Here is a 20,699-nt window from a genome sequence, read left to right as displayed (position 1 = left end):
GGATGGTCCTGATCTTCCGAAGGCCCCCTTACCATGCCAAGTTGGCCCAATGGGCACCCTCGATTCTTGCCCGCCACATCTTTGATGGTAAATATATAATAGGGAGGCTGCCTTTATGTCATCCTGGACATGGTTTTGCTGTACTCTCTGACCCCATGGGCTCCTGGACCCCTTGTGGGTCCTGTTCTGCAATGGGTGTTTTGGGGCACCCTAGTCTTATGCACTATGCGTGGCTCCAACCATCCCTTTACCACGCCCCAAGCCTTGCAGCCGGAATTTACATTGTTCGGTCTGGACCTTGTTATAATTTGGCCCCCAGGTCCTCCCTGGGCTCCCCAGAGCCCTGTCGCGCCCCACACCCTCCTGGTGCTCGGGCTCCCTGCTGCCCTGTCTCGCACTGTGCCTCCACAGCCCTGCAAAGTGCTGTGCCCTTTCTGGTGCTGGGGTCAGTGCACCCCCAAATGCTGCACCCTCTGTGGTGCCAGGGTCCCTATGAGGCCTCCTCCATCCCCTAATAGCCTCACCCAAACCACCAGTGTCAAACAGCAAACAAAACACAAGCCCCTGGGCTATAACATAAATTCAAGCCGCCTGGCTATAACATCATTCAAGCCACACGAGGGGTGCTCCATCCCTCACCACCATCAGAGGCTGTACCTGCAGGCAGGCCTCTCCCCTTTTGCTTGCTCTGGGAGACCTCCTTCCCCCTTGGCTGCTGGCAGGGAACTGCCATCCTGGCCTCAGTCCTGGGGTTTATATGTGATCCAGGTCCTGCCCCTTCCAGTCAGCTGACCGGTTGCCCTCGTAACCAGCTGCTGGGGCTCCCCACTCACTGCTAGGGCTCTTCCCCTAGCAGTTTCCACTCTTCAAAGGAGCAGGGCACCTAAGTGCTCTGTAAGAATCATCATGATCTACCTTCTCCTCACTTATACCTATGAAGGATTTTTTAATGTCTGCAGGACACTTCTTAAATAGAAGGATGTGTTTGGTCAATCTAGTAGCATTTGGAAATGCATATTTCATTTGACAGTATTTGCAAATCACGTTTTTTTTTCAGAATAACTAGCAGTGTGGAAATGCTTCCATATGCTAGAAGTTGGTTTCACCATTTTGCTGCAGGAGAAAAAAGAAAAATGTAATTTAGTGGCTAGCTTGCATATATAAACACTAAGTTACAGCATATACCCATTTAGTAATGGATGGAGGAGAGGCCCCTCAAAGTTAACTGTGAACAACTTCCCTGCGCTGCAGGCCTCACCTCACTACCAGGGTTGGGTGATTTGTCACAAAACGTCAGATAAGTAGGAATTCAATTATGAATTACATAGGTTATGAAAATATACTAATGCAGCTAAAACAGCTTAATATACTGAATTCAGAAAAATGTAAACTCTTACCTTTCAATAAAGAAATATACTTTCTTTCAGTTCCTTTGTGCTGCTTTTGTACTGCTGTGGATCTCAAGGGCCAGAAGGAGGCAGGTTCCTTCCAACTCCAAAATCTTTAGACTTGCTCTGTAGGGCTGTGCGAAGCTTGGGGTGCTGATTCGATTTGGATGAGATTCAGCCCGATTCGATGGCCAAATCTCTGAATCTGAATTGAATCAGGAGACCAATTAAAAGGTTTGAATCGATTTGAAGCTCTCCGAATTGATTCAGAGAGCTTTGGTGATTCAGGCAGTCCCTGCCTGCTGTAGCATGGAGCTAGACCCGGACTCTGAGCTGGTAAGTAGGGGCCGGGGATGGGAGGAGGGAACCATGGGAGGATCTCTGCCAGGCCCCTGCCTATTCTCCCAGCCTCTCCCAACCTCCGCCCACTGCCCCAGCACCACCCCCCATGGCTACCTGGCCCAGCCCCAGCTCCCAGCCCTTTAAAAAAAAGCCTCTACTCACCAGGTCCTGTCTAGTGGGAGGGTGTTCTGTGCTGCCCCCCATTGCCCCATGCCACATGGGGGGCTCTGCGATGAGCTCCTCGACCCCCCACCTGCTCCCCCAGCCCCTCCCAGGAATGCCCCACCAGCCCCAGCTCCCAGCCCTTTAAGAAACAAACTAACTCCTCCACCCCAGACTCACTGGCTTCTGCAGCCTCGGGGCTTCGGGGGTCTTGTCCAGAGGCCTGCCCCTCCCCCAATGTGGCAGTAGCCGGTGAGCCAGGACTTTTTTCTTCCAAAGAGCCAGAAGCTGGGGCAGGCGGGGCAGCCATTGAGAGCAGGTGGAGGATGGGGCCTGTGTGATTTGGAGATTCGGCTGACTTGGCAGCAGCCAAATCTCCAAATCAGATTCAGCCAAATCAATTCGGGACAGTGATTTGAATCACCAGATTGAATCACTGTCCCCCAAATCGGCCAAATCTCAATCCAAGGTGAATACTAGCTGCTTCGCACAGGCCTATTGCTCTTGTCTCCTCTCCTGAGGCTTTTGAGCAAGCAGGGCAATAAGCTCCTTGTTTCTAATCACTACAGGAACAAATGGATGCTGCTGCCAGTGTCCACTCCCAGTCCTGTGAGGCCTAGTCAGGAGGACAGGGGCAGCTCTACCAACCTCTAGATCAAAAGTCGACAATAGAGGAAGTCCACAAGCAAAGAAGGCACTGAATCCTTCTTCCTTCTCTTGTGAAAATGGCAGTGCCCCCTGGGGGCAAAAATGCATCTTCCTCTTGCATTTGAGAGATGTCCTGTACTGCTTGTCCTTGGTGTATGGGAATTGTAATGATTTCACAGATTTCATAGACATTAGGGCTGGAAGAGACCTTGGAAGATCATCGAGTCCAGCCCCCTCCCCAGGGGCAGGAAGTAAGCAGGGGTCATAAGATCCCAGCAAGATAAACATGCAAATGTTTCTTGAAGGAATTCAAAGTAGGTGCTTGAACCACCTCCAGAGGCAGTCTATTCCAGACCTTGGGGGCTTGGACAGTAAAGAAGTTCTTCCTTATGTCCAGCCTGAAACGGTCATGGAGGAGTTTGTGACTGTTTGATTTTGTCATCCCTTGGGGCGCTCTGGTGATCAAACGTTCCCCCAGATCCTGATGTATACCCCGATAAACTTATAGGCGGCAACCAGATCACCCCTGAGCCTGCGCTTTTCCACGCTGAAGAGTCCCATAGCTCTCAGTCTCTCATCATAAGGTCTGTTGTCCTGACCTCTGATCACGCACGTGGCTCTCCTCTGCACCCTCTCAAGCTTCTCCACATCCTTTTTGAATTGTGGAGCCCAAAACTGGACGCAGTACTCCAGCTGTGGCCTCACCAAGGCTGAGTACAATGGGAGAATGACATCTTGGGATTTGCTTGAGAAGCATCTACGGATGCAAGCCAGCGCTTTGCTCACTCTACTAGCTGCAGCATCACATTGAAGGCTCATGTTCATTTTGTGGTCAATCATGACCCCCAAGTCCCTTTTGTCCATAGTGCTAGCCAGTGTAGCACTGCCTAGCCTATAAGCATGTTGCAGGTTTTTCCTCCCAAGGTGGAGAACCTTGCATTTTTCAGTGTTAAACACCATCAGGTTCTCGTCCGCCCATTTCCTGAGCCTATCAAGGTCAGCCTGGATCACCCTCCTGTCTTCAGGTGTGAATGCTTTACCCCAAAGTTTGGTGTTGTTGGCGAACTTGGCCAGTCTGCTTCTGATACCAATGTCCACATCACTAACAAAGATGTTGAATAGTATAGGCCCAAGGACAGAGCCTTGAGGGACCCCACTGGTCACAGCACACCACGACAATTGACTACCATCAACCACCACCCTCTGGGTCCTACCATGGCTCCAATTCCCCAGCCAGCGGATTGTGGTGAGGCCAAGGCCGCAGTTAGCCAGCTTTGCTAAGAGGTGATCATGGGATACCAGATTGAAGGCTTTTTTAAAGTCAACATATATGACATCAATCTCTTCTCCCTTGTCCAGGTGGTAGGTCACCTGGTCAGAGAAGGAAATGAGATTGGTCAAGCAAGACCTACCCGCAACAAACCCATGCTTGCTATCCCTCAGGATGATGCCATTGGCCAGTCTGTTAAGAACGGCCTCAATAATCTTTTAAGATTATTCCCTGGGATAGAGGTCAGGCTGATGGGCCTGTAGTTTGCTGGATCCACTTTCCTCCCTTCCTTGAAGATAGGCACCACGTTGGCATTCTTCCAGTCTTCAGGCACTATACCAGAGTGCCACGAGTCCTCAAAGATCCATGCCAGGGGCTGGGCTATGATGCTTGCCAGCTCCTTGAGTACCCTGGGGTGTAAACTGTCAGGGCCAGCTGACCTGAAGGTGTCCAGCCTCTCAAGGTGTTCCTTCATGAGGTCAGCATTGATGGAGGGTAAGAAATCTCCTTCACCCAGGCCTTCCCATTCTGTAATGGGCAGAAGGGACATCCCATGGGACTGGTGGAAAACTGACACAAAGTACCCATTTAGCAGGATGGCTTTTTCCTGGGCATCACTTGTCAGTTGTCCTATCTGGTTTAGCAGAGGTCCAATGTTGCCCTTGCTTATGAGATGTCTGGGTAGTTGAAGTCTCCCATGACAACCATGTACCGGGAACATGTGTCCTCAGCCAATTCCCTGGTGAACTCCTGGTCAAGCTCTTGATCCAAGTATGATCTGATACTGTAGATAGTCTTACATAAAAGTCTTCCTCTTACATAGTTATTAGAAAAAATTTGGGGGGAGTAAGTGGTAGCAATAGATGAACATTTTGTCTTAAACATTTTATTATCATTCTAAAATAAAATATTTCATAAGAGGTTTTTAATTTTTCCAAAAAATTTAAGTTTTTTGGAAAAAAAATAAAGAAGTCCTCAGAAAAAAAAAGAAAAAAAAAGTTTTTCTGATTTTTTTCTGGTTCTGTACCACTTTTTTCCAGGCCTTCACATCTCTGGGACAGGCAGTAGAAAGTCCTTGCTTTTGCCTGAGGGATTTAGTCACTGACTAAAGTTAAAGCAGGGGTGGGCAAAATACATCCTGTGGGCCAGATCCAGCCTTGTAGGCAATTTCATCCTACCTATGGGTGCCCAACTAATTGTACCCTGCCCAGCACTCATGCCTTGCTCCCACCCTTGTGGGTGGAACAGCCCAGCCCAGCTAGCACACAACTTCTGAGTGGGGCTGCTGCTGTTGCTACTGCTGCAGCTGGGGGACCTGCTTGACTTCCCTGGCATCACACTTGCTCTGGGCACCAGGTAGAGAAACAGTGGGGACAGGGATGGGTATAGCAGGGAGCTGCAGCAGGGCAGCAGTGCGGAGCCCATGCCAATGGGACAGAGGGAGTGTGGAGCTCAGATGGGCAGGGTATGAGTGTGAGGCAGAGTGGAGGGTGTAGGAACCCCCCCTTCATACACACACTCCTTGCCATGGCACACAGCCCCTGCTGCCAGTGGCAGCAGCAGCAGCAGCAGGTGGGAGGCGCTGAGGGTGCTCATTGCCCTTGCAGGTGCTGCCACCTCGTGGCGCACAGCTCCAGCCAGCACTGCACATGATGGCAAGGAGCGCAGCCAGGCTGGCCCACCTCTATTGCCTGGGGCTCTGTGTGGTGCATGTGTAGCTCCTGGCCCTTCCACACCAGTGAGGGAAGCCCCACACAATGGAGCCGGCTGCCTTCGCTGCTCCCTGACATTCAGATCCTGGGATTCTGCTGGGAAGCAGGAGGCAGGGCTCCCCTCCACTTTGGGGGAGTCCCAGGGCCTGCATGGCAAGGAGTGGGGAAGGCAGCTGACTCCATTGCATGGGGCTTCCCCTGGTGTTGGGAGCTGTGCCTGGAACCCTGTGCAATAGAGGCTGGCCAGCCTGGCTGCACTCCTTGCTGTCCTGTGCAGCGCTTCCTGGAGTCATGTGCCACTAGGCGGCAGCACCTGCATGGGACATGAGTACCCACTGCCTACTGCTGCTGCTGCCACCACTGCCAGTAGGGAGCGTGTCATGGGGGGGGGGGCCCACACTTCCAACCTCCCTTACACTCCACAAACCCCACATACCTTCCCCCTGCCCCCCACAACCCCACACATATACACCATAACATACCCTGTCAGCCCCTCACAACCTCTCAACAGCCCACCATACACTCCCCCTACAACTGCATCCGTCACACACAATTCATAGATTCATAGATGCTAGGGTCGGAAGGGACCTCAATAGATCATCGAGTCCGACCCCCTGCATAAGCAGGAAAGAGTGCTGGGCCTACATTACCCCAGCTAGATACACATCTAGCCTTCGCTTGAAGACCCCCAGGGTAGGGGAGAGCACCACCTCCCTTGGGAGCCCGTTCCAGACCTTGGCCACTCGAACTGTGAAGAAGTTCCTCCTAATATCCAATCTAAATCTGCTCTCTTCTAGCTTGTGGCCATTATTTCTTGTAACCCCCGGGGGGGCCTTGGTGAATAAATATTCACCAATTCCCTTCTGTGCCCCCCTGATGAACTTATAGGCAGCCACCAGGTCGCCTCTCAACCTTCTCTTGCGGAGGCTGAAAAGGTCCAGTTTCTCTAGTCTCTCCTTGTAGGGCTTGGCCTGCAGGCCCTTAACCATACGAGTGGCCCTTCTCTGGACCCTCTCCAGATTATCCGCATCCTTCATGAAGTGCGGCGCCCAGAATTGCATGCAGTACTCCAGCTGCGGTCTGACCAGCGCCCGATAGAGGGGAAGTATCACCTCCTTGGACCTATTTGTCATCCATCTGCTGATGCACGATAAAGTGCCATTGGCTTTTCTGATGGTTTCGTCACACTGCCGACTCATGTTCATCTTGGAGTCCACTAGGACTCCAAGATCCCTTTCCACTTCCGTGCCACCCAGCAGGTCATTTCCTAGGCTGTAGGTGTGCTGGACATTTTTCCTCCCTAGATGCAGCACTTTGCATTTCTCCTTGTTGAACTGCATTCTGTTGTTTTCTGCCCACTTGTCTAACCTGTCCAGGTCTGCTTGCAGCTGCTCCCTGCCCTCCGGCGTGTCCACTTCGCCCCATAGCTTAGTGTCATCTGCAAACTTGGACAGAGTACATTTCACTCCCTCATCCAAGTCGCTGATGAAGACATTAAAGAGTATCGGTCCAAGGACCGAGCCCTGCGGGACCCCACTGCCCACACCCTTCCAGGTCGAAACCGACCCCTCCACCACAACTCTCTGGGTGCGACCCTCCAGCCAATTCTCCACCCACCGGACTGTGCAGTCATCCAAGTCACAGCCCCTTAACTTGTTCACCAGTATGGGGTGGGATACCGTATCAAAGGCCTTCCTGAAGTCCAAGTATACGACATCCACCCCTCCTCCTGCGTCGAGGTGTTTTGTAACCTGGTCATAAAAAGAGACTAGATTGGTCAGGCACGATCTGCCTGCCACGAACCCATGCTGGTTTCCCCTCAGCATAACTTGCCCTGCCGGGCTCTCACAAATGTGAGCCTTGATAATTTTTTCAAAGACTTTGCCAAGGATGGAGGTGAGACTAACAGGCCTATAGTTGCCCGGGTCCTCCTTCCTCCCCTTCTTGAAAATGGGAACCACATTGGCCCTTTTCCAGTCCTCCGGGACTTGACCCGTGCGCCACGAGCGTTCAAATATTCCCGCCAGTGGCTCTGCAATGATGTCGGCCAGTGCCTTCAGTACCCTCGGATGGAGCTCATCCGGGCCTGCCGACTTAAAGGCATCCAGTTCTTCCAAGTGACCCTGCACCACCTCAGGGTCCACACATGGAAGTCTGGTGCCTTGCTGCTGCCTCCCTACACTCCCAGTGAGAGACTTGTCATGCCTCTCGCTTAGGAACACTGAGGCGAAGAACTCGTTGAGAAGTTCAGCCTTGTCCCCTCTGTCCGTCACCAATTGTTTCTGCCCATTTAGCAGAGGTCCTATTCCTCCCTGGGCCTTCCTTTTACTCCCTATATATCTAAAAAACAATTTCTTATTGTCTTTTACTTGGGTTGCCATCCTCAGCTCCATGGTAGCTTTGGCCTGTCTAACTGCCTCCCTACAAGCACGAGCAGAAGAGGTATATTCCTCTTTGGTGATCTCTCCCTGTTTCCACTTTTTATGTGCTCCCCTTTTGGCCCTTAATCTGCCCTGGATTTCTCTGGTCAGCCAGGGAAGCCTCCTGGCCCCTTTCCCTCTTTTACCTCTCACGGGGATCGTCTCGCTTTGTGCTCGAAGGATAGTTTCCTTAAGGCACAGCCACCCTTCTTGGGCTCCCATCATTTCAAAACTACTACTCTGTAGTGCGTCCTTCACTAATCGCCTGAGTTCACTGAAATCAGCTTTCCTAAAGTCCAGCACGTTCACCCTACTAGTTACCTTACCCACTCGACGCCTTATGTTGAATTGTATTTTTAGGTGATCACTGTCCCCCAGATGGCTACTGATCTGTAGGTCCCCTACTATGTCATCCCCCGTTGCCAATACCAGATCCAGTAAGGCATTCCCCCTAGTGGGACCATGTACCTCCTGCGTCAGGTGGAGGTCCTGTACACAGGTTAGAAACCTGCGTGAGCGGTGGGACTTTGCTGTCTGTGTCTCCCAACAGATGTCCGGGTAGTTTAGGTCCCCCATGACCACCGCCTCTTTAGCTTTTATGGTCTCTGAGAGTTGCCTCAGGAGCCCCAAATCTATTTCTTCCCCTTGATGTGGGGGTCTGTAGCAGACCCCTACCACCAAATCCTTTTCTCCTTGCCCCCCATTTAGCCTAACCCACAGTCCTTCTACTTCCTCATCCTTTGATTCTGTCTTGATGAGGGTTGATGTATATTGCTCCTTAACATAGAGCGCAACCCCTCCCCCCTTTTTCCCCACCCTGTCCTTTCTGTACAATCTATAGCCCTCGATATGTACCGCCCAGTCATGGGATGGATCTCACCAGGTTTCCGTCAGCCCCACTAAGTCATAGGCGTTTAGTGCAACCAGGAGCGCTAGTTCATCCTGCTTGTTCCCCATGCTCCTAGCATTAGTATATAGGCACTTGAGCCCTGCGACTGGTGCCTTTGCTGCCCCCCCGCTCCAAGTCCCAAAGGGCTCTTTGTCTCTTACCTTCTCGTTCCTTACCTGTGCCGTATTGCTGTCCACCCCCTGTCTTTCATGTTCCCAAAGCTCTCTTTCTTCAGGCTGGGCTGTCCTTGTTGGTGCCACCTGGTTTGGTGGTCCACAGCTTCCCCCACCCTCATCTTCCCCTCCCCCCAACGAGCCTAGTTTAAAGCCCGCTGGAGGAGATCCGCCAACCTGTAAGAAAACACATGCTTACCTTTGGGGGACAAGTGAAGCCCATCCCAGCTGAGCATGTCCCTCATTGTAATGTGTGGGTCATTGTCCAGGAAGCCGAAGCCTGCCTCGAGACACCACTGCCGAAGCCGCCAGTTGGTCTCTCGGATGCAGTTCTCATGCCGTCTGCCGCGTCCGTTCACTGGTAGGATGGAAGAGAATACCACCTGTGCACCGAATTCCCTCAGCACGCCGCCCAGAGCCTGGTAGTCCGCCATCAGGTGATCGGGGGTTCTCCTGGCCGCATCATTAGTACCCACATGGACAAGGACCATGGGGTAGTAATCGGTGGGCTTGATCCTGGCCTGGATTACCTCCGTCACATCCCGAATCTTAGCTCCAGGCAGGCAGTAGACCTCTCATGCTGAAGGGTCCTGGCGACAAATGGGCCCTTCCTTACCTCTCAGGATGGAATCGCCTATGACGAGCATGCGTCTCCTCCTCTTCTGGGTCCTCTCGGATCTCTTGATCTGTTTGGAGTGTGAAGAATGTGGCGTTTCTTCCTGCCCAAGGGTTTCCTCCTCCCTTTCCATCTCCTGCGGAGTCGCCAAGGCCTCGTACCTGTTCTCCAGTCCGACTGGAGAAGCTGGTACCTGCTCGCTGCGAGCAGGTACCAATATACAAGACTAAGGCTTTATTTCTGAGTTATTATGCAATTATCTCTATATACATGATGCAAACACAAATCATGATGTTGGTGTCACTGGGCATAACCCTAGGTAACTCAGAGGGATGGAAGACCACGAGTGTCGATGAAGCTCCTCTGCTCTAGGCCCAGGCGACCCAGGGCCCCCCGCCCCGAACTTTTTGTAACCTCCTGTAACACTGGAAAACAGGATGGGTAGCAAGCAAGCTGAAACTCCCTAAAAACTGTTATCTGTGGAATGCAAGGACACCGCTCAGAGAGAGAAGGGAGGAGGGAAAGTGGGGGTGGGAGCCAGCTAGTGGAAAAATACTGCTGGAAGTGGCCAGGGTATAAATATACACTGTTGCAGGGCTAGGGGTGCAGGATTTGAGAGCATACAGTCTCCCTGCGCCTTTTACTTGAGCTCAAATAAACTCTGTCTACTTCTCCCCCCAGTGTGTTTATTGGCGCGACACACACCGGGCAACGAACCCAATTGTTGCCTCTCTCGTGCACCTTGTGCCGGCAACAATGACAAAAATATTTTTGTAATAAAATTAAAATATTTTATAGTAGGTGTTTGACTTTTAGTGAATGGTTTGTCTTTTTTCTGGTTCCAAGGTGGTAACCTTCCCCTTTCAAAAGGAGTATTCCTGGGGTGGGGGGTGGGGGATAAGGGGAGGGACTTCTGGTGCCAAAGGTCAGGGGTTAGGGGTGGGACCTTATACTATCCCATGGCTCTTTCTCATCTGTCAGCCAGCCTTACTCAGGACAGGGCTAGCTGCTCCTTAATGCTCCTCAGCTCTGATAGGGACAGACAATCCTGTTCCAGCGCTGTCCAACTGCATGTAGCTTTGTGCCTCTCTTCTCTGAGCAGGTGCATGGACTGTTCCTGCTTTTGAGTTGCCGTTCAAAAGGCCACTAGCTGGAGATAGTACCTCTGGCAGCAGAAGACCTGCCAGGGTGAAAGGTCCAAACTAAATGCCAGTCTTTCCTACCCATGAGCCACAAATCTAGTTCACACATGGCCTTTCTGACAACCTGTTGAGGAATAGCCAGCCATTTCACTTGTGCAGCTCTGGGGTCTCAAACTGGTTTCCTGCTGAGTTCTGGGGCCTAGCCTCTTCCCCAGGAACATTTGGGTTTGCTACACAATGCCCCTTCAAAGAAGCCTGACACTCCTTTGTGTTATGCCAGTATAAGGCAGGAGTGATACCAGTAAGGTCCATGGCATTACTTACCCTCGAGATCACCTGAGTTCTGACAGTGCAGCTCCAGTGGAGATTTGCTTCAGAGAAGCATAGGGAAGATGACTGTGAGAGCTCAAGTAACTATTGCCCCAAAATAACCCAGAGTGGGTGGGAAGTAGGTGGAGATTCAGCAAAAAGGCCTGCTGCTTCAATGACCAAAGACAATCAAGTTGGGCGTGATAGGTTCTTGTCATATGTCCCAGCCAATGACTGGCTGGTCCCCAGTGAAAAATAACCAGCCAATGATGACTAAGCAGTAAACACTGGAAGCAACCTCAGAACTGTGTAAAATTTTCTTTGGTTGTATGATGTTGTCTGAGCCAACTGGGGTGTATTTGACCACAGAAGGATGGTAACAATTGGTGTGATTATAAATTTCTTTGTATTATATAAAGTAGGATATAAGCTGCAGCTGATTTGGGTTCATAACCCAGGTGGCCATTAATGGCAATTAACGTTCTTTCTGCAAACCCTTCTCATAATCCAAAACTGCATTAAAAAGTCAGCTGAAGCAAGTATAGACTTGGAGACCATTTAATACTGAATACGCGTTAAAGTCACTTAGACCTGAAGTGCACTTTGTTTTCTGTTGTGGCTTTTTCCTCCCCGTTAAAACCTGGGAAATCAGAAATTCATTGTGTTGCATTTAGCACTTCTGGCATTGTAGGTCTGTTGAGTTACCTGCTTTTGAAGCTGTTCTTATCAAGCTAAAGCGGACGTGTCAAACTCATCCATGCAGTGCAAGTCTCAGACAGAGGCTGGCACATGTTGCAGACAGCACATGGGACTGGACCCAGTGTATGCTGCATGCAAAGCCTGTGCTGGCCAGCCCTGCACGCTGGCTTCAGTGTGCAGTGGCAGTCTGTGGGCCACATTCAGCCTCAGAGCAAGTATACAGGGCCAGTTTGCCATGGGCACCACATAAAATACACAAGGCTGAGGCCAGTGCATGCTGCATGGGGTTGTTTTAAGACCCATGCGTCAGATCATAGAGATCCACAGACTGGACATGGCCTGCAGGTCATATGTCTGACAACTCTGGTCTAAAGCAATAGTTCTCAACCTTTTTAGACTCCAGGCAGACTTTATTATACTTAAGGCATCCCTTGGAAAATTCTAACTATTAGCTTTAATTTTTTTTTGACTTTGGAAAAACAAAATAATTATTCTGTTGCAGAGAACTCAGAAAGACCACAAAAGGTCAGAATGTTTTTGACACTGTGGATTCCTTTATTGAAATCCTTGAGTTTCTTGTGAATCGTGTGGGTGTGTCCACATCTCTCAGTGCTAATATTACGTGACACATCAAGGCTCCCTTAAAGGGATCACACAACCCTCCCAGGATGCTGTGGCACCCTGATTGAGAGTCGCTGTTCTAAAGACTTACATGGTGAGATAGTGAAGAAGTCTTCATGTCTGCTGAATTATTTTAGGTTTAGTTGAGTGTTGTGAATTGCTAATGTGTATAGATGTTTCCTACTCCCTCTACTGCCTCTCTTCCAGTTTTTATTCCTGGTAATTCTTGTGTTAGTGCCTAATATTTTGATTTGGGTCTATTTTCTGAGTTGATTTCTCCTAAGCGCAGCTCCCTAATCATGGACAATGGACTTTGGGCTGAACTGTGATGTCTCTAGTTTCTGAGACCTGTCTGCAAATAGATTCTGTGTAATCCAACCAAGATAGCTATCATGGGTTTGCTGTTGGAGATTTTGGTGCCCTGGGTTTGCCCATCCATCTGCAATATCAAGCAAAATTCATACAAGTTACTAGTCAGCCTTTTGGACTTTCTCCTAGAGCAGTGGTTCTCAACTTTTTAAAATTCAAGGCACCCCTTGTCAGACTCAAGACACACCTCCATAACTGTTATGAATTGAGTGGCACCTCATTTTTAGAATCTAATTTATTACAGTGCTTAACTTCTTGCAGAGGGGATGGGTAATGAGGGTTGGGGAGCAGCCAGGCAGAGAGAGGCTGAATCTGCCCTTATTTGCTTTTCTTCTCACACCTGGAGCCTGCAGCAGATAAGACAGATAAGCCTCATCTGCTTATCTTCTCACACTTCCCTTGGCATCTGTCAAAGGTTCTCATGGCATTGGTTGAGAATCACTGCCCTAGAGAATAACAAGGGTTAAAGAAAGGTAGGAGTAAAATGACTCTCAGCAGTATTTAAGCCAAAAAAATCTACTGAAAGCTTAGGAAACTGAATAGCTTTGTTGGAACTGGGACAGATATAATTATAGTGCAGTGTGTGCATTGGAATAAAAGCCCAAGTTTGTTTAATATGTAACACTTGTTCCCTCTCCCTCCTGCCCATGAAGATCCAGACTCCTTCCTGAAATCAGCTCGCCTTCAGCGCCTGCCTTCGTCTTCATCAGAAATGGGCAGTCAGGATGTCTCCCCTCTTCGAGAAACTAGCAAGGACCCATTCTCAGGGGACTGCAGCTGCCGTCAAGATGGGCTGACTGTTATCATCACTGCCTGCTTGACTTTTGCTACAGGGGTCACGGTGGCCCTAATCATGCAAATCTATTTCGGGGACCCTCAGGTATGATGAGGTGTTTGATTATTTTTTTAAATTATGACAGTCTGGAAAAGGGAAGAATTCCCTGCTGAAAACTACAGCCCCCTCACCCCCTTCATCCTTAACTGTTAATAAAGCATCCAAGTGATGGTGAGGTCCAAAAAGCAGCTAGAAAATTAACATGAAAAAGCTCCATCCTGATTCTCACTCAGTTGTTCCACTGGCACAAGCTAATGTTTCTAACAGCCAGTGTCATACCCACCCTGTGAGCTCTCGGAGTCCACATGGGTTCGCTCTACTTCTGCATCATGCCTGGGGACAGAATGCTTTGCAACCAGAAGTAGCTGAGAAGCTGTGTTGATGAGAGAGAACAGAATCCAGCTCATTCTTCCCTACATAGACTGGTGGTCCTAGCAGAGGTAAACAGCAGAACTTTGACACAGGCAGAAAGCAGCTCAGCTATTAAGTGAGAAGGTGCCTTTGTTAAATGGACAGACAAGGTTCTTTAGGTAAATCTGATATCTTTTATTTGTTAAATGGACTCTTTTCTGATAAGCACAATATGAAATGAATAGATGTTGCTGATCTGTATATTTTGTGCCCATTATTTGTGCAGAATATTCTTAGACCCATGGAATTTCTTGCTATTCCTTCTAAGTTCTCACAGATTTCACACTGCACACTGAATCTGCGGTCTCTTGTTAATTATTTGCAAAGGTTTGACAACAGAGGGAGCACTGTAGGGAGGTCTCGTCCCACTAAAACTTTGTACTTTTGACAAAATATATTTCAAAACATCTACTCACATCTATTTAGGTGTTGGAATGTAGTGTAAATGGAGGGGGATGAGCAGAGGGTAGAAGGGGCTTAAGCCAGTTTCCACAGGTTGTGACCATCCTGCCTTTTTTGTTATTGGCAACAGGGAAAGAAAGTCAGGGTAAGTGTCAGGAGGATCCTGGGATAGGTCCTAGAATTGGAAAAAAGCATCTTTTCTTCTTCAATGATTTGTCCTCTTGTCAATGTCAAAAATGCATTAATTTACAACAGGTATCTACCTGACTGTATAATTATACAGTCCCTAGATGCTGAACAGAGTACAAACAAAGCCTTTTCCTTGTCATTCTTGAGGAATGGCACAGCCCTGCTGCCACAGGGTAGCTGTACATGTGAGGGAGCAGTAAGGGCTCTATTCCCAAGGTTGCACTTAAAGTGACTCGGATGATTAGGAACCAAGTTGATGGGGCTGCTTGTGGCATCAACTTTTGTTCTGCCTTATAAAGGCCTTCAAGGGATTTTGCAAATGTGGAATATGGGCATGAAGGGAGCAGAGACAGCTGGTCTGAGTCCTGTGCTGATAACAATTGTGACCAGGCTGTGATGTCTTACGGCTGCAGCATGGCTTTAGCAGCTGTTGCAGCACCAGGTATGCGCCAGGGGCACTTCACCAGCACTAGTGACTGGAGGCATTCTGTCTGAGAGGAACACCAGCCAAGCACAGTCTCTGCTCCGGCATGAGGAGCCGGGCAGCCAAGAATCCATCTGCTTAGCAACACATAAATCAAACCCGACACCTTGAATGGCACACAGAGACGAACTGTCTGCCAGTACCCTGGTTCACAGTGGACCCCAGATCAGGGCCTCCCCTGTGCTTGACTGTGAGCGTGGGAAACCCTCCTTCTTTCAGCAGATGGAAACTGACTCTTTCTCTTAACTCCTTGCTTTTCCTAGATATTCCACCAGGGTGCTGTGGTCACTGATGCTGTTCCCTGCACAACTCTGGGGATTGAAGTGCTCAACAAGCAGGGGTCCTCGGTAGATGCAGCTATTGCTTCAGCTCTGTGTGCAGGGATAATCAACCCCCACACGTCAGGTATTGGCGGGTAGGTGCAAACTGGTTGTTGTCCTGTCAGCTTGCAGGGTCTGCCCATCTTTACAGGGCTGCTAGTCAGGGTGCTGGGTGAGAGAGTATTACAGGTTGTGTTCAGCAGCCATTCCAGCTCCCAGGTTGCTGGCTGTTGGATCCTATAATGGGGCCAGTCTGGATACAATTCCTGCTCTGGGCTTAGTATAGGTCCCCTCTCCTCAGCATCAGCATGTCCGCTTCAGCTCTGTGAGCCCACTGACCCATATGGGGACTGTCTGCTAGTTGTGGAGGGTCATAAGGGGTCACATCCTTGTGGAACAGTTGCACAGGGAAGGCACTGGGTCTGGGGCACGGGCAGAATGTTAGGCCCAAGACTGCAGTGCAGCAGGCCTGGACCTTAGACTAGGAGGCTGGCCTGGTTTGTGGCACAGAGCTCTGCAGTTTGACTGAAGTTTCTCTGTATGCGTTACCCTGGGCTCATTGCCTTTCCCTGGGAGGGGTAGGGGAGACACTGCCTTGGTTTGTGATCAGTCAGCTTGCCTTCGAACAAAACCTGCTCACAGTCTTGCTCTTGGCTGTCCTTCAACACAAGGCCTGAGCAAGACTGAGGGTGACATTAGCCTCCCATGCCCCCATCCCTACTCTGCACCTCCCTACCAGAGGCAGTTTGAATGATTATGCTGAGGACTGGTGATCAGGCAGCTGTGGCCCCCAAATCATTATCAGAATTGTAGTTCTCCACTTCTATGGCTGCTTTCCACCAGGCTGGTTGCAGACAAAGGTTTACCAGGAGAGGGCTGCCCTGTAGAGTTCTGATACCAAGAGAACAGTCCTTATCTTGCTGCTCTAGCTTACATCAGGGTTAACATGGCCCCTGGATACGAGAAGCAAACAGTGAAAATCTAATTATTCCTCTGTCCCAAATGTGCTGAGTGATCTCAGATGCACCTCAGGATTTGGCCTAGTGTTTTAAAGTGTTGAGTAAGATTTTTTTACCTGTAAATTACATCCCCTTATGTAACAGCAGTAGCAGCTTTAATATGTGCAATCTCAGCTCACAGTGGGCCAAAATTAGCTCTTAGCATGCCTTAGGGACCCCCAAATGGTCAACATGAGAAGAATTCTACTTACACTCTCCTGGACCCCCAGAAATCCCTTCTTACTTTCTCCTTCACCTGGAGCTGCTGCCTCTTTGAGGTGTTTGTTTTGAAAAATGTTATGCAAGTGAAACCTGAACTTTCAGCCCAACGGGGTGCCAGGAAATCCCAGGTAACATTACATAAAAGCTGTCACTTGATAATGTCTCATCAAGGCAGTTTGGAGAAGCTGTAAGTGGAAACCTGTTTGATTGCAAAGCCTGTTAATACATCCATGCTGCAAAACAAGAAACTAAAGAGAAATGACTTGCACATGGACAGGCTAGCTGGGAAGGGATTTAAGAACTGTATTATCTACTCAAGTTTTCTGAGGCACAGAGCTCTTCAAGTCCAATCAGGGATTAAAATATCAGGTGAACAATTGCATTTTAAGCAGACGAGCATACCCTGGGTCTGATTCTTCTTTACACTGAGGGCTCCCTAATGATGCCCTGGAACCTGAAGTTCTTCAAGTTGGGAGAATTAGCTCCCTAAGAATGACTCCTCCTGAGGAGAAAGCTGTTTCTGGGAGTTGAGAAGTGACATGGGGTCTCTGCCAAGGCTGCTCTCAGCTCCCAGGGTTCACCAGAGCGCCCCATGGGATGACGAGGTCGAACGGTCACAAACTCCTGCAAGACCGTTTCAGGCTGGACATAAGGAAGAATTTCTTTACTGTCCGAGCCCCCAAGGTCTGGAACAGTCTGCCAGCGGAGGTGGTTCAAGCACCTACATTGAACACCTTCAAGAGTAAATTGGATGCTTAACTTGCTGGGATCCTATGACCCCAGCTGACTTCCTGCCCTTTGGGCAGGGGGCTGGACTCGATGATCTCCCGAGGTCCCTTCCATCCCTAATGTCTATGAAATCTATGAAATCTATGAAAGGCAAAGTGACAGCATGTTAGAGGAATGGTAGGTTTACAGTACGCCGTAGTTACTGTCTGCTTCCCAGAGTCCATAGGCAACTATGGGAAGTACAACAGCCCTGAAGATATACCTGGAATATGAATGGTAAGGATGGGGGCTGCTTGCAGACGTGGAAAAAAAACCCCAAATCGTGCTTTACATTAAATTCAATGCGCTCCCTCACTGAGCCCAACACATGCCAACAGACAGCACCTTAGCTGCACCCAGCTTTCCTAGTGCCTGTAGAGATTGGGCACTTTAGTAGGGCTTTTCTGGTGCTTTTATCTAAACCTGATTGAATCCACTTTAGCTAAAAGTGCCAAAAAGGCCCACTGAAGTGCCTGATCTATACAGATGCTATGGAGCTGGGTTGAAGTAATGTGCTGCTTTTTCTGGTAGAGCACATGGAAGTTTTGTTTGTTTGTTTTTTCTATGTCTGTCAGTGCCCAGGGACAGCCACCTTACCCTTGCCCTGTCCATCTCTGCCCCATGCTCATGAATGAGGTAATTGATAGTCATACCCTAAATACCTGCTGGTAGTTTAAGTCTGTCCCAACTTCTGTACTGCTCCTTTATTTTCCTGAACTGTGCTAGAGTTATGCTTAATCTTCTCTGGTGGCCCTATAAATAAAGATTTATTTATTTTGGTACTTTACAGTGTATGCCTCCTCCTCTGTGGTAGGTGTTGCAGCTCAAGGTTATCTAGCTCAGGCTGTAGGTTATATAATCATGAAAATGCCCTCATTGTTTGTTGTTTTGGGACATGGAGGAGGAGGAGCACTTGGAGGGAGCTGCACCAGCCTTATTAACAGCATCAGCATGGAACAGAAGAGTCATGAAAGGATAGACATGTAGCACTTTGAAGTACAGGGTCTGCCCTTGCTCCTGTTGAAATCAGCCAGAGTTTTTCTATTGCCTGTAGTAAAACTAGTGTAGGGTCTTAATATAGGTTAATTATGGACTAGTTCGATATCAGTTGTTATGTTCTTTAGAGATGAATCTGCCCTGGGATCCTCATTCCCAATCCCTTTGGAGCACAACTGCTGGTATAAAAGAGAGCTGTCTCAAGGCTGTTCTAATTTATGTCCTGGTTCCCATGGCTGCTGACAGTCTCTGGGAGACAGAGTGTAACTGTACTGCACTGTAACCCAGCCAGTGACGTGCCCCCAATCCACCTCTCTTCTGGGGATTTTTAGATTTGAACCAGGGATCTCGGATTACAACCCCCTGCCTGGAAACAAATTATTGTGGTTTGTCAGCTCTTGTCTGTTCTTCTCTTAAATTAGGACCCTGTTCCACTACTCCAATTATGCTGTAGTACTGTGTAACAACTCGGTTGATCCACTGTGTTCATGAGACTTTTTTGTGATTAAGTATCATCAACATTCAGGTTGCAGAGAGAAGGCCTTAGTTTGTGAGCTCTTTGGAACAGGTAATGTACATGAGTTGCGTCACAAGGCATAAAGCAATCAGTTACTGGAAGCTGAAACTATACAAGTACAAATCGGTAACAAGGGCCCATTGTTAACTGGGAGTATAAGGAACTATTGGAGCAAAGTGCCAAGGGGTGTGCTAGGTTCTCCATCACTTGAAGTCTTTTCAAACAGTACACACAAACTTACCCACAAGCCCCATGGTTTGATGGGAGTGTAATAGCAGAATGGTTAAGTGGTCTTGATATAGTTCCAGAGGCATGATTTTAAGTTGACTCAGCTATAATTGAGTACTTGGGGAGTGTGTAGTAGCAACATATCCTAACAGACATTCTACAGTATATTAGAAAGTGTTGCAATAAAAGATGTTATCCAGAAATTCTTCCAGAGGCAACCACCTCCCTCCATTTTGTTCCATTGGCTACAGAAACAGGCATGCCTTAATCAGGCTGGTCCACTTTGGCCCTTGATCTTGTTGGGACTTGGTGCAAGACTTGCTTTGTGGAATTTATAGCCTGTATTATGCAGGACACCAACCAGGTTGGACCTGCTACATAGTCACAACCAGCCTTTCTGGCCTTAAAATTTCTATACATATGAATCACCAGTAACAAGTAACTTCTTTTTAAAGTGGAAATTCTTCAACCTTTTTTACACCAAAAAACATTTTTTCTAGTGCAGTTGCTCCCAAGTTCACTGCCTTCCTCACCAATATATCACACCTCCCCCTTTGATTCCCTGGATGAGTTTATGCATTATGCTTTTGGATGAGCATTTTCTATTGTAATGCACTGTAATGCATCCTAGAAAGTCCTTTAGAAGGCATGGGCCTTCTAAACACTTGTGCAAGAGCAAGAGAGTAGTAATTATTAAATGATTTGTATGATAGCTGCTTTGAACACTCAGAAGCAATAATTTACCTACAATAGCATAAAACTATTCTTGAACAAATGTTTATTTAATAAACAAATGTTTATTTTGGAGCCTGGACACGGTAGAGTTCTGAGTAAATAATTTTTTGCTGGACCTGCCATGCACACGTCACAAACAGTTATGAAACATATATTATAAAGGGAGGGTACAACCAAAGAATCCTGGTAAAATCCATTGTCAGAGAAGTTCCTGTGAGAACTCTGCTCTCAAGAGGAGTTGCCTCATTATTTGTACTGCCATAGAGTCCAAAGACTCCTGTTGTGTTAGATGGTATATACACAGATATGGGAGGAGAAAGGAGAGGCAAAGGAGCAAGAAAAGAAGTATTTTCCCCATTTTATAGGCACAGGGAGATCTGGTGGTATATCCAGTGTTGCGCTAGAAATCAGTGACTTAGCTAGGAACTGAGTGGAGGTTTTGGCAATCCTAGACCAGAGTCTGAACCCCAAACTGCCCTTCTGCCTGGTGCTCTGAAGAAGACACTGTAGACTTACTTGGTTGTTCTGTTACACTCTTGAAGCGGGATGGCTAGCTGTGGCTTTGTGTGGTGGAGAACTGACTACATAGGAGTACACCACTGGAAACAAACAAGATTCATCATAATTCATACAGATTCCAGAACAAGTTAGAAACAGGCTCAAACAGCAGTGTTTAAGTCTGAGTTTGAAACAGTCTATTGTTCAAGTCAAGGTGTCTGGCTCTTGCTCATTTTAAATACTGGGGCATTTGTAACATTTGGGCCATGCTGTAGATTCAAATACCCCTATTCCCAAAAGATCTTGGAGGTTTGGCTGCAAGGCTTTGGCTTGTGT

At 48.5% G+C, this 20,699-nt stretch overlaps 1 protein-coding gene across 2 annotated transcripts in view; it reads left to right on the top strand.

Moving 5' to 3' along the window:
• GGT7 (gamma-glutamyltransferase 7) overlaps window positions 1–20,699 on the top strand; it is an 80,247-nt gene that overhangs the window by 11,570 nt on the left and 47,978 nt on the right. For both annotated transcript variants that reach the window (XM_090020437.1, XM_090020436.1), the window contains exons 2-3: window positions 13,414–13,640; window positions 15,345–15,496. In XM_090020437.1, the coding sequence (XP_089876563.1) occupies window positions 13,473–13,640; window positions 15,345–15,496 (320 nt within the window). In that variant the 5' untranslated portion in view covers window positions 13,414–13,472. The remainder of the gene's footprint in view (window positions 1–13,413; window positions 13,641–15,344; window positions 15,497–20,699) is intronic.

The sequence above is a fragment of the Crocodylus siamensis genome, chromosome 10 (genome assembly GCF_052110815.1).
Source record: "Crocodylus siamensis isolate JL-2025a chromosome 10, ASM5211081v1, whole genome shotgun sequence".
Taxonomy (NCBI): Eukaryota; Metazoa; Chordata; order Crocodylia; family Crocodylidae; genus Crocodylus; species Crocodylus siamensis.
This window is presented reverse-complemented; position numbering and strand designations above follow the sequence as displayed.